This window comes from Dromiciops gliroides, chromosome 4, assembly GCF_019393635.1.
Source record: "Dromiciops gliroides isolate mDroGli1 chromosome 4, mDroGli1.pri, whole genome shotgun sequence".
NCBI classification, from domain to species: Eukaryota; Metazoa; Chordata; class Mammalia; order Microbiotheria; family Microbiotheriidae; genus Dromiciops; species Dromiciops gliroides.
This window is the reverse complement of record NC_057864.1, coordinates 412,108,275-412,121,375: the sequence shown is the minus strand read 5'-3', so window position 1 is coordinate 412,121,375 and position 13,101 is coordinate 412,108,275. Positions and strand designations below refer to the sequence as shown.

Genomic DNA, 13,101 nt, shown 5'->3' with positions numbered 1-13,101 from the left:
ACCTTGGTCAGAACACATATTTTATTCAGTCAACAAGCATTTGTTAAGTGCTTACTACACGCCAGGTACTATGCTAAGCCCTGGGGATTCTGTTCTGGAAGCTACATTTTATAAAAGCCATTGACAAAATGGAGTCCTTCCAGAGCAAAGCAACAAAGATGGAGGAGAGACAAAAAGATGCCATTTGAAGAAAGCTATAAGTGGTAGGAGAGAATTGCCTGCATGTATCTGCAAGATTGTCTTGTGGTAGGAGTATGAGATTTACTCTGGTCAGTCAGAACTCGGTAGAAGGTCAGCACGTGTTGCACCAACTCCAGAATGAACTCCTTAAGAATGATAACTATCGGGAGCCATTACATACAGCAGAAGCAGTAGCAGCAACAGAGCTGCACGGCCAAGATGTGTGACTTCACGGAGGATCGGACTGCTGAGTTCAAAGAGGCCTTCCAGCTGTTTGACTGCACGGGGAATGGAAAGATCTTATACAGCCAGTGTGGGGACGTGATGCGGGCCTTGGGCCAGAAACCCAACAATGCTGAGGTGCTCAAGGTCTTAGGGAATCCCAAGAGTGATGAGATGAATGTGAAGGTGTTGGACTTTGAACACTTTCTGCCAATGCTTCAGACTGTAGCAAAGAATAAGGACCAGGGCACATATGAAGACTATGTAGAGGGGCTTCGGGTGTTTGATAAGGAAGGGAATGGCACAGTCATGGGCGCTGAAATACGGCACGCCCTTATCACTCTGGGTGAGAAGATGACTGAGGAAGAAGTGGAAGTGTTGGTGGCAGGGCATGAGGACAGCAATGGTTGTATCAACTATGAAGAGCTAGTCCAGATGGTGCTGAATAGCTGAGAACGAAAGTCCCCATTCCACAAAGAATCCCCTAACTTTCTCAGTGTAAAAATAATCCTCTCGCCCCTGAAGCAACGAACTATATTGTCAGGGTTATCAACATCCTTCCTTCCAACCCCCACCACATGTCCTCTTTGGCCTACCTGCTCTCTGCTTTCACCAAATTAAACTTGCTAATTGCTCCTAAAAAAAAAAAAAAAAGAATGATAACTATCAGGGCAGCTAGGTGGTGCAGTAGATAAAGCACTGGCCCTGGATTCGGGAGGACCCAAGTTCCAATCCAGCCTCAGACACTTGACATTTACTAGCTGTGTGACTCTGGGCAAGTCACTTAACCCTCACTGCCCTGCAAAAAAAAAAATAAATTATAACTATCCAAAACAATGAAATGGATTGTTTATATGATGGTGAGTTCCCCATCACTGTTACTGTTACCAACATTCAAATAGAATAGTATTCAAATAAAAGCTAAAAAAAAAATGTGTCAGGGATGTTGGAGCGAGGTTTCATGATTCAGGAAAGTAGTTGGGCTAGATAACCTCTGAGGTCCTCTTCAAGATGCTTAATTTATTCTAAGACAACTGAATAGTCACTCCCTAAATATTTAATGGTGATACTGTTGATGATGGTGGTGGTGGTGATGCTACAGGTCATTTTTGTGAATCAGAGATTTTAAATGGACAGTCTACCTGAAAATGCCTCTGTACTCACCTTGCCTAAATGTGAAGCATATTATATACTCCTCCAAAACAAACTGCCACATTAGGTGAGGAAAGTCTCTGGGCCATGGTACAGATCTCTCTGTTAGCTCTGGAATGTGAAATTATCTGGCCCATGTGATAAGGACAATAAATAAAACAATGCAATCAGTCAGAAGGTACTTCTGAGACTTTGGAAAACTTGGCTTTGAAGGGTTAGAAAAGCAGGGAAAGACAGCGAGGCTAGTTCCCACAGAGGCTGAGGTTTGTTTATCCTGCTTATCTGAAGTCAGAGCCAACCATGCTAATGGTTTTGAATAGGTCCTAAATATTTCTCTCAGTGAAGACTGATTAGCCCATTTGTAGATAAAGCCTAGACTGAGATGATAAGTACACAGGAAAGGCAGCTGGGCTTAGAGGATAGAGGACTGGCCTCTAGTTAGCAAGACCTGAATTCAAGGTCCGCCTCTGAGACATATTGGCTGTTATCCTGGGCATAACCTCCAGGCAATTTGTTAAGACAACAAATTGCAGAAATTATTCCATCTGCCTTAGTAGAGGAAGTATTTCCCTAGAGTTCTATACCATGTCTGGTCTGTTCAAAAGATAATAACAGCAAAGACAAGACAACAACAACAACAACAACAATAACTAGCACTTATATAGTGCCTACTAGGCACCAAGCATTGTGATAAGAGTTTTTACAAATATTATTGTATTTGATCCTCATAACAACCCTGAAAGGTAGGTGCTAGTATTATCTTCATTTTATAGGTAAGGAAACAGGCAGACGGAGGTTAAATGACTTAGCCAAGGTCATACTACTAGTAATCATATGAGGCTGGATGTAAACTCAGGTCTTTCTGACTCTAAGCCCAGCACTCTATCCATGGTACTACAGTTGCCTCTATATACCTAAAACATGGACACCCTTTAAGATCTAGTATCCTTCTGGGTGAGCACATGATAGAGATAGTATGGAGTAGTATAAAGACATGGTATTGGGAGACTTCCTTTTCAGCTTCAGATACTTATTACTTATGTAACTTTGGGTGGATTTCTTTACCTCTCGAGAGTCCTTTTCCCTATCTGAAAAATGGGAATAATAATATTTGTTCTATCTACCTCACAGATTGGTTGTGAGGAAAGTGAATGGTAAAGCTAAAACATAATACAAATGTAAACTATTATTGTACAAGGAAATGGGGTGCTGGTAATTATGGTGAGGTATGTTGAAGATAGGAAGGAAGTCTGTTTTTTAAACTACTGGAAGTCACAGAATTTCAGAATTGAAAGAGATTTCTGGGGGCAGCTAGGTGGCACAGTGGATAAAGCACCTGCCCTGGAGTTAGGAGGACCTGAGTTCAAATCCGGTCTCTGACACTTAACAATTACTAGCTGTGTGACCCTGGGCAAGTTATTTAACCTTCATTGCCCCGCAAAAAAAACCCAAAAAAAACAAAAAAACACCCCCCCAAGAAAGAGATTTCAGTAGCTATATAGTCCATATAGTTCCGAAAGTTCATCTGTAAGTCAGTTGTCTGGAATATGCAATGATTTTCTCTTAATAATAAGACATTTAATGAATGTTTGTTGATTGATTGGAAATTTACCATTCATGATGTTTGTTCTTGCTATGGAACTGGCATAAAGGGGAAATTAGAGGAACACAGTGGGGGGGGCGGGGTGAGCCAATGATAGAGACTAGATATTTCCAAATTCCCTTGAGATATTTCCAATGAACCCTAGGGGAGGGGTGAAATGTAAAATTCTTGGTTCTTGAGGGGGGTGCAAGGGGGGGGGTACAGGGAAGTCATTTAAATGTGGGATCTTGTCTGGAATAAAAGTGAGACTTTTACATTTGTGAAAACTGTCTGGAAAGATTCTCTGCTAGTGACTTAAGTTTAGATACCTTAGACTTCAAGATCCTAGAGAAATTGAAAAAAAAATTAGGCTGTATTATTATATAGTTGATTTTTTCCCTATGTGTGCTCCCCCACAAGTCAGTTCCATCGATATAATTTTGCAAAATTTTCATTTGTAGATTGTTTAAATACTGATGCTTTCCATATTATTTAATCCTGTATATTCATTATGGTTTAATGTGAGAAATCTAAAGTGTACATCAGTAGAATGATATAGCCTGGTAGAAATGTTCAAATTGATACTTAGCATTTAAGCAGATCTTGCCTTTTGTGAGAGCAAATGTCCTACAACTAATTATTTAGGAGAAGAATGCTGTGCTTGAAATCCACAAGTAGCTGACATTCTTTGCTACTTCTTTAAGCTTACTTATCTTCTTGCCCAATTAGATGAGTATGCGATTCCATTTGCTCTTCCTTTGTAATGACAATTAAGTGGTTAAATGGATCTAGCATATAGAGGACCTCTAAAATCGGAGGAACACAATCAGTTGGGGCCTGATTTCCTTGGTTTTCTGAGTCAGTCCAGGTGCTAGCTGAAGGTGCTTCCTATAACTATACCCACCACCTTAGGAGATAAAAACCATCACCAATAGGATCATCATTAATTAATGATGCCTAACTGACCAGTAGATCTGAACCCCATGAGTCACTCAGACAACCAAGGCATAAGATGAAAGTAAAATGTCTGTTCAGCAGTACCACAAAGTACCTTTACTTTTCAGATGGATTATAATGAAGCCAATAGGTTATTGTTTATGATTTAAGTATTTGTTCATTTTGCTTTTGAACACCATGCTTTTTTAATGATCTCTTTTTTTTTTTTGAGAGGCAATTAGGGGTTAAGTGACTTGCCCAGGGTCACACAGCTAGTAAGTGTTAAGTGTCTGAGGCTGGAACACCATGCTTTTAAGCATTGACTTTTTAATGAAGGAAATAGTTGTCCTATACTTGGAAAAAGAAGTGGAGGGGGAGGAAGAAGAAGAGAGGAAGAAGAAGAAGAACAAAAGGAGAAGAAAATCACCACCTTTTATAAAAGAGACTCAAACCCTGTTGGGTATTAAAGATAGAAGTAGGGGCAGCTAGATGGCGCAGTGGTTAAAGCACCAGCCCTGGATTCAGGAGTACCTGAGTTCAAATCCGGCCTCAGACACTTGACACTTACTAGCTGTGTGACCCTGGGCAAGTCACTTAACCCCCATTGCCTAAAAAAAAAAAAAAAGATAGAAGTAATGTATACCACAATTTATGTTGAGGCATACATCTAGCTAAGCTGAGAAACAACTTGAAAGCAGAGAATCAATGAAGTCACCTAGCAGGTTGAGATGTCATGCCCAGTGAGGTTTGTTAAGTACAGCACAGAACAGCTCAATTTTAAAAAGGAAGTATCTATCTAAAACAGAAGCTATATTAATCAAATAATTTATAGGAATAGACCCTGTGATAGAAAGAGGAAACCAATGTTTATAGTCCAGTGTTGTGAGTTACTCAGAGCACATGAGGTTTCCTCACTCATGTTCTCCTTGGAAGGCTCTTGTAAGTATAAAGTTTTGGACCTGAAGTCAGGAAGACCTGAGTTCAAATTGGCCTCAGATACTTACTAGCTGTGTGGCCTAGGACAAGTCATTTAACCTCTTTTTGCCTCAATTGCCTAACATTTAGAAAATGGGGATAATAGCACTTACCTTGTAGGGCTGTTATGAGGATAAAATGAGATGAGATTTGCAAAGGTTTTATCACAATGTCTGACACATAACAGGCACTATACAATGCGTATTCCCTTCCTTCCCCAATAATGATCTATTTATTATTCTTGCACTTGCTTTAGCATATGAGAATCTGTGATATATAATTTCTTTAACACTATAGTAAATGGTTATGTTTAAAATCTAAAAGCGTCATTATTGTGAGTAGCTAGTTTTGTGTAAATTAGAAGCTCTTCAATAGGGGCTTGAGAGATGAAGTAGAGAGTAGGGGAGCATATTCTCCCACCACAAGGTTACCCCTAAATACATAAGCGTAATGAATTTATGGATTGTCTACAGCCACAGTAGCACCTCTTGTGTTCATGTGTGGACAACTACTCACTCTCTGAACTGATTTCCTAGAATTCTGAGAGATCTTTTGTATAAACACATGGATGGAACCTAGACATGCTAGTATAAGAGTAAGTAGGAGAGACAGCCAGGCCAAAGAATGAGGAGGCATTCACATACTCAGGGAATCCAGAGATTGACCTGCCCAATAGGGAAAACATACCTTTTGAGCAGCAATCTGTCAAGCCATGACCTATGAGAAGCAAGCCTAGTTTAGCAGCAGAACCCTCAGCCTAACAGCAAATCAATCCATTCAGTAGAGACAGCATGCTGAGCAGCAAAGGACTCTCTAAAGAAAGAAAAGACATCTGCAGTTCCAGAAGTTGAAATGACATAAAGGCATTTCTGTAGCAGTTGTATGTTGCTTTAACTACATATGTTCCTTATGCATGTATCTTACTACCACAATACTGTGTCTGTACCAATTCTTCTCATGGACATGATGTGTATTTGTGAGTGAGGACACTCCAGGTCATTAGGGAGATCTTTTTGTAACTACCATTCTTACACTCTCACTATAACATTTAAGTACATGCTTTTGCTAAAAGTTGATTAATCTATTGACTGATTGTTAATGAGAAGCACACCAGTGGGGCTCATGAACTTCATTGTTGGGACCATAGAACCATAGGGCTACTCAACACCTAAGATAGCAGTTATTCCTCTGGGGTTCTACCATGGGAGACAGTGATAGTCGGGGGAGTATTGAATAAAGATGCTATGAGAGGTGGGTGCCCAAATCCCTTTAATCTCCAACAATTGTGACTTTATGTATCCATACTACTATTTTTGGTTTTTTGGTTTTTGTTTTCTTTTTTTTTTTTCTGTGAGGCTATTGGGGTTAAGTGACTTGACCAGGGTCACACAGCTAGTAAGTGTGTAAAGTGTCTGAGGCCAGTTTTGAACTCAGGTTCTCCTGACTCCAGGGCCAGTGCTCTATCCACTGTGCCACCTAGCTGCCCCTCACACCACTATTTTTTACAAAAAACTCTAGATTCCAAATAGATCATCTTTTAATTTCTAGATCACCATATCCAGAATCGCCAGTATATTCCTGTGTGCAGCTTTAGCCAACTAGATGTCTTCATTTCCACGAGTGCTTTAAGATTCCATTGGGGTGGGGGGCAGCTAGGTGGTGCAGTGGATGGAGCACTGACCCTGGATTCAGGAGGACCTGAGTTCAAATCTGACCTCAGACACTTTACACACTTACTAGCTGTGTGACCCTGGGCAAGTCACTTAACCCCAATTGCTTCACACACACACACAAAAAAAGATTCCATTGAGGGGCAGCTAGATGGCACAGTGGATAGAGCACCGGCCCTGGAGTCAGGAGGACCTGAGTTCAAATTCAACTTCAGACATTTAATACTTACTAGCTGTGTGACCCTAGGCAAGTCACTTAACCCCAGTTGCCTCACACACACACACAAAAAGATTCCATTGAAATTTTATTAACACCTCTCAGAAAGTAATAATGACTCTATGAGGATAGAAGGTAAAGCTGCCTGGCTAAGAAATGGATGGTAACAATGGTAATAAACTATTTTCCAGTCCTATCCCCAACTTCAGTCTTTTGACTGAAATTATCTCTTTCTGAGTATGACATGGTTTTCCACAAATGGGGATAATTTCTACTACATACATATTATATATATGTGTGTGTGTGTGTACACATATACATATATGCACATTTATATATACACATATGGAACTCTTTTTATACACACACATGTATATGTATGTGTATGTGTATACACACACACACACACATATAAATGGCATACTGGATAGAATAGAATGTTGAACCTGACCTCTGGAGAATTGCATTCCAGTCTTGCCTCAGACACTTATTAGCTGTGTTATCATAGGCAAATTAAATAATCTCTCAGAGAATCTGCTTCCCTATATGCAACATGGGGATAATAATACTTGTACTGCCTCCCTATGGGAGGTACTTTATACATCTCAAAATACATATTATTATAATTCTGATGTCACTAACCCAATTAGGAAACAGGGTATAAAATCCATAGTAATAGTAAATTGGGATGACTGAGGAAGCAAGTGATGCCTTTTATAGCCCAGAGTGTGTTATTTTACTATTTTAATAGGCAGAGAATTTGGTTAGAACTATTCACTATCAGAAATGTTGCTATATGATTATACAGAATACAGACCTTTTGATCAATTCAATGGGAAGAAAATGTTAAATCTAATTCTTTTGTGGAGACTAGGAAACAGCGTGATAAATTGTGAAAATAAGAAAGAAAAGAAAATGGGAGGAAGGGAGAGGAGTGAAATTGTCCTAATTAAATTCCCATGTGTTTACAGATTCAAAATTAGGATATGGTCAAGTACTTTGAAGTGTCATATGAAAGAACCAGCCCTGACCTTTGGCCCCTGCTCATCAGCCACCACTTCTGGATCTCTAACCCTGGCTTTAAGTATTTGACTTCTGACATTCGACCTGGGATTTTGATCAAGCTTCTTAACTTCTTGGGTCTCCTCAGTTTATCCTTAGATAAGATGGGTATTACATTGATCTCACAGAGTGTTATGGGACAAAAAGGATATGCACACAGTTATCTACCTTTAGCCATTCCTAAACCTAATAGTACACTAATGAATTTATGTTACAGAAAGACCACCCCCCCCAAAAAAAAAGAGCCATCATCTTGATGTATTTATAGCAGTATGTGTAAGGACTGTTGGCCAAGAGGACGTTTTCAATTCTTGAAAGACAGTTGTGTGAAAGAATGATCATGGCAAATTGCATTAACCTGTGTAGATTCCTCAGAAATAATTGTCCCTTTCCTTCATTATAAACACAACTCTGTCATATTAATATTGGTATCAAAAGGAGGCCTTGTCAAAATTAATTTATTGTAAACTTTGTAGCCACAAATGAAACCCACACTGAAGTCTATACATAAAAATAATATTGAATGGGGGCAGCTAGGTGGCGCAGTGGATAAAGCACTGGCCCTGAATTCAGGAGTACCTGAGTTCAAATCCAGCCTTAGACACTTGACACTTACTTACTAGCTGTGTGACCCTGGGCAAGTCACTTAACCTGAATTGCCCTGCAAAAAATAATAATAATAATAATAATAATAATAATGAAAATAATAATAATAACATTGAATGAAACCAGGAGCTTTGATTATTTAGTTTGAATAAGGATCATCTGTGGTTTTGATCTAAAGGATCAACATGGAGATTCCTAGAGTTTTAGCTACAAAGATGGGCTAGTTAGGGTTGGTGGGGGGGTGCTGAATATGTGGGATTAATTCAGGCATAGAAAACTAATATTGAGCAAGATCATTGCTATTTCCTTCATTTTGAAGAGCTTTCTGGGAGACCCTTGGGCATTGCTTGTGCATGAAGGCAGTAGCCTGTTGGAAGGGGGCTTAACATGGCTTTAGCTTTATTGATTTTTAAGTGGATGGCAACAGCTTACCAAAGCTGCTGTGATCAGTCAAGTTTATTAAATTCTAATTCCTTGGTGACACTTGACTTCTCTGAAATTTCAAGCATCTAATGGTTTGGGATTTGGGGAAGGGCAGGATGAGAAAGGAAGGATGATGGTAGAGAGATAGGGAAAGGAACAAGGGACACAGTTATTAGAAGGAATGGGTGTTGGGGTACCTACATTTTGTGCCTTTGACATTCTGTGCTATTCTGGGTAATGACCCTGCATCTCTTTGCTTTAGTTTTCCTTTTCACAAAATGCTTTCTTCCCAAAGGGGATTTAAGAAGCATTAGATGGATGCCACTTAATACAACTCTGAGCTTTTGGATTAGGATAATATATAAATACCCCTTTGATAAATCTTGGATTTTTGTTATATTAGGGGTTAAATCTTATAAATCATGTAAAGTAATTTCAGGAAGCAGCATGATAATTTGGTACTCAAAACAACTGAGTTCTAACATTAGGGCTTAATGTGTGATTCTCCTACTCCAAAACCTTTAATGGCTCACACTTCTTTGCCTATAAGATAAAATACATACTTGATATAGTGGGAAAATGGGGTACGGGTTGGGGTTGGGGTTCTTGGGAATTCCTCTTTAAAGAATTACACCCTCTTGCACACAAAACTTAGTTAGAACAAGGTGATAGTTTATTTAGGAGCAAGGGAAGGGAAGGGTGGGGGGAGGGAAACCATGAAAGAAATCCTTAGACTTTTCATGGGGAGATTTGGCATAAAGCACATGGCTCAGAGGTACCAAATCTCCTCGAACAGGAGACCGGAAGGTACTTTTATAGATGACTGATGGGGGTGGACCATCTGCCTGTGGAAAGTTCCTTTAGTGAGAGAGGACCATCCCCCACTGGTGGTAGCTGGGGGAATTGGGTGAGCAGTGGAGGACCATCCCCCACTGGTAGTGACTAAAGGAATTGGGTGAGGGGTGGCTACGGATCCCTCTTCAGAACACAAAGGCCGAAGCCACACCCAAACTTATCTCTCCAGAGTAAGGGAGACCGGAATGAAGGGTAGGAATCCCAAGCTAGCTCAGTCCGATTTGGTTTCTCTAGGCGTTATCTGTCCTCTGGTTTAGTTTCTCAAGGAGAAGATTCCTCGGTGTGCCCCAAAGAAATTCTGGGGTGCTCTGCGCCCCATGACATTCCCCACTTCTCTATATATATGGAAAGGGGACGAAGATTCTTCTGAAACTGCTTCATGCTGACCGGGGGTCGAAGAAATCACGGCGCAAGGGAGGGGGAGGGGAGAGAAGTGGAGAAGGCCTGGAATGCGCGAAGTTGTGAGGGGCCCAGAGAGTCCAGAGGCAACACGTAGGCACAGTGTCATGAATCCTTGAGCCTAGATGGAACAGACTTAAACAAAAAATTAAAACTGACCAGAGCAAAAGGGAAAAGGGACTTTATCAGATCAGGAGTCAAGTGGGACCTTTTTTTTGCAGGACAGGGTGTGGCCTGCTTTACAGGAGGGAGTTCAAGCCTAATTCTGTGATAGGCAGTGTCTGTCTACATTAAGGGTCCTTTTATCCCATCCCTACTTTGTGCCTTGATTGCATGCTAGGACCTGAACCAGAGAGTAAGACAGAGGTCGCCCCAAAACCATTCCTAGGCTTGCCTCCTATGTCCAGCTTGGCCATAGGCCTGACACGATGCTGGTCAGGAGAGCAAGCTGCAGAGCCGATCTCTTGGGTGCTGCCCTGGGGACAAAGAGGTAGGAGAGCTGACCTCACCTTCGTGCGGCGTCCCCCACTTCTGTGTCCCGGTTTACTACAGCTGCCAGAATCTCGGCCAGCCGGAGTTCTGCTGGTAGCAGATGTGGTGATGGCGGCTGCTATTATAGAAGCTTGGTCTATGGAGCGGGCACGAGCCATCTTTTCTCTCTCTTTGGCTACTGCAAGGTCCCTGTTATTAAAAATCTTAAAAGCAATGTCAAGGAGTTGTGAGGATGGGATCTGGGGACCCCAGTCTAACTTCTGGAGCTCTCTCCTAATGTCAGGAGCAGACTGGCTGATAAAATGAATATTGAGGACAGTAATTCCTACATCTCTTTGGGGGTCTAGGTTAGTATATTTCTTCAGAGAGTCTGCTAAGCGGCTCATGAAGACAGCAGGATTTTCATCAGACCCCTGTGTTATCTCCCTCACCTTTCCATAATTGACCTGTTTCTTAACCCCCCTTCTCATTCCCTCAACTAGGCAGGTGACCATGTGATTTCTACGAGCTCTGTCTTCCCTGTTATCATAGTTCCATCTCGGTTCTATGACTGGGACAGCTGTAAAACCAGGGACCCCAACCCAATTTCCAACCTGCGAGTGTTCATCCCCAACTTGTACAGCCAGGTCCCAAATCTGTTTTTTCTCATCAGGGGTACAACAGCTGGCAAGAATAATTTGCAAATCGGTCCAGGAAAGGTCAAACTCCAGTGTCACAGACTTAAAGCCATCTATGAACTTTGTGGGGTTCTCTGAGTAGCTCCCCAATTTCTCTTTAATCTGAGATAACCTGCTTATAGAAAAAGGGGCATGCCTTACTGTTGTGCCCTTCCCAATGGGAAATTCCCTTAATGGAAGCAGGGAAGTAGTGGGAGACGCTGGTAAGGACCTGGGTTGGGGAGATAGCTCAGGTGGAGACAGAGGATTGGGCGCAGGGCCCAGTGGGGGAGGGGTGACAGCCTTTGGCTGTGGAGTAGGTGGGGGAGGGGAAACAGTCTTTGGCTGCAGCATGGGTGGAGATGGGGAAAGGGAGATAGCCGTAGGTGACTGCAGATTAGGTAAAGCAGATGGGGTCGGCTGAATGGAAAAAACAGGAGAAATGGGAACATAGTGGAGTTCCCCCCGATTGTAAATGGGGTAGAGCAGGATAGAAGGAGACTGATATCCACTCCCCGTGTGGCACAGGGAATTGGTTCTGAGATCAGCCGGTGGGCAAGGAGAGGTCTCAGTCATAGAGTGATATGACTGTGGTTGACCCATAGGTATGGAAGCAGGCGGAGAAGGAGTGGAACGAGAAACAGGTAGGGAATGAGTTTGAGGAGGAGGGGAGGCTGAGGTCTCAGAGTAGGTGCCCAAAGAGTTAGCGAATTGCTTGGGCTTGTGGTGATTCTCAACCGGCAAGGGGACCTCATCCTTTCCCTTTGACTTCTGGCTCAAACTCATAAAAGCCGATATGTATGGAATCTCTGTCCATCTCCCTTCACGCTTGCAAAACTTGTCCAATTGCAAGATGGTATTATAATTAAGGGTGCCGTGTACAGGCCAATTTCCTTCACTTCCTAGAGGATAATGTGGCCATAAATTGTTACAAAAATGTATCATACATCTCTTTCTTAGGTTTTTAAGTTCCAGTCTAGTCCAATCTCTTAGGATGCACCCCAGAGGTGAATTTTTCGGAACACTCCCTTTCTGTCCCATAACTACTGTCTAAGGAGAATAGTCTGAACCAAGAGCAGAGAGCTGGTAAGGGATAGACACATAAGCATAAATGTTCTTACCCAGAAACGTGTAGTCTGAGAGTCCGAGAGTGGTTCGGACATCTAGGAGTCCCAGGCTGCTCTCTGCTGTCCTGCAGACACCGACCGTCTCTACCTCTCTGTGACTCAAACGGGAGGTTGAGTCCGGTGGGAGAGGGAGAAGAGAAACCCAGAAGGTAGGGCCTTACCTCCAGGTTCTGTGCCAAGCGTGGTCCAGACGTCTGTTTGAGCTTTCAGCGAGGGAGGGAGACTCAGGCTGCCCTCCACTGTCGCGTGCGAAAGCTGACCCTCTCTCTACCTCTCTGTGACTCAGGCGGGAGAGGGAGAAAGGAAACCCAGAAGGGAGGTTCCCACCCCCCAGTTTTGTGTGTTAAGAGGAAAGAGGAAAATCCCACGTCCCTACAACGTTGGGCGCCAGATGATATAGTGGAAAATGGGTACGGGTTGGTGGGAGTTGGGGTTCTTGGGAATTCCTCTTTAAAGAATTACACCCTCTTGCACACAAAACTTAGTTAGAACAAGGTGATAGTTTATTTAGGAGCAAGGGAAGGGAAGGGTGGGGGGAGGGAAACCA

At 42.2% G+C, this 13,101-nt stretch overlaps 1 protein-coding gene across 1 annotated transcript; it reads left to right on the top strand.

The window, feature by feature from the left end:
- The first annotated feature begins 399 nt into the window (after nt 1-399).
- Nucleotides 400-855, top strand: LOC122725382 (myosin light polypeptide 6-like). Its single transcript, XM_043962472.1, has one exon. It carries the CDS (start codon nt 400-402, stop codon nt 853-855), a length of 456 nt encoding a protein of 151 aa, XP_043818407.1.
- The last annotated feature ends 12,246 nt before the right edge of the window (nt 856-13,101 follow it).

Coding starts and splice junctions, on each gene's coding strand:
- LOC122725382 (XM_043962472.1), top strand. CDS start 400: ATGTGTGACTTCACGGAGGATCGGACTGCTGAGTTCAAAGAGGCCTTC.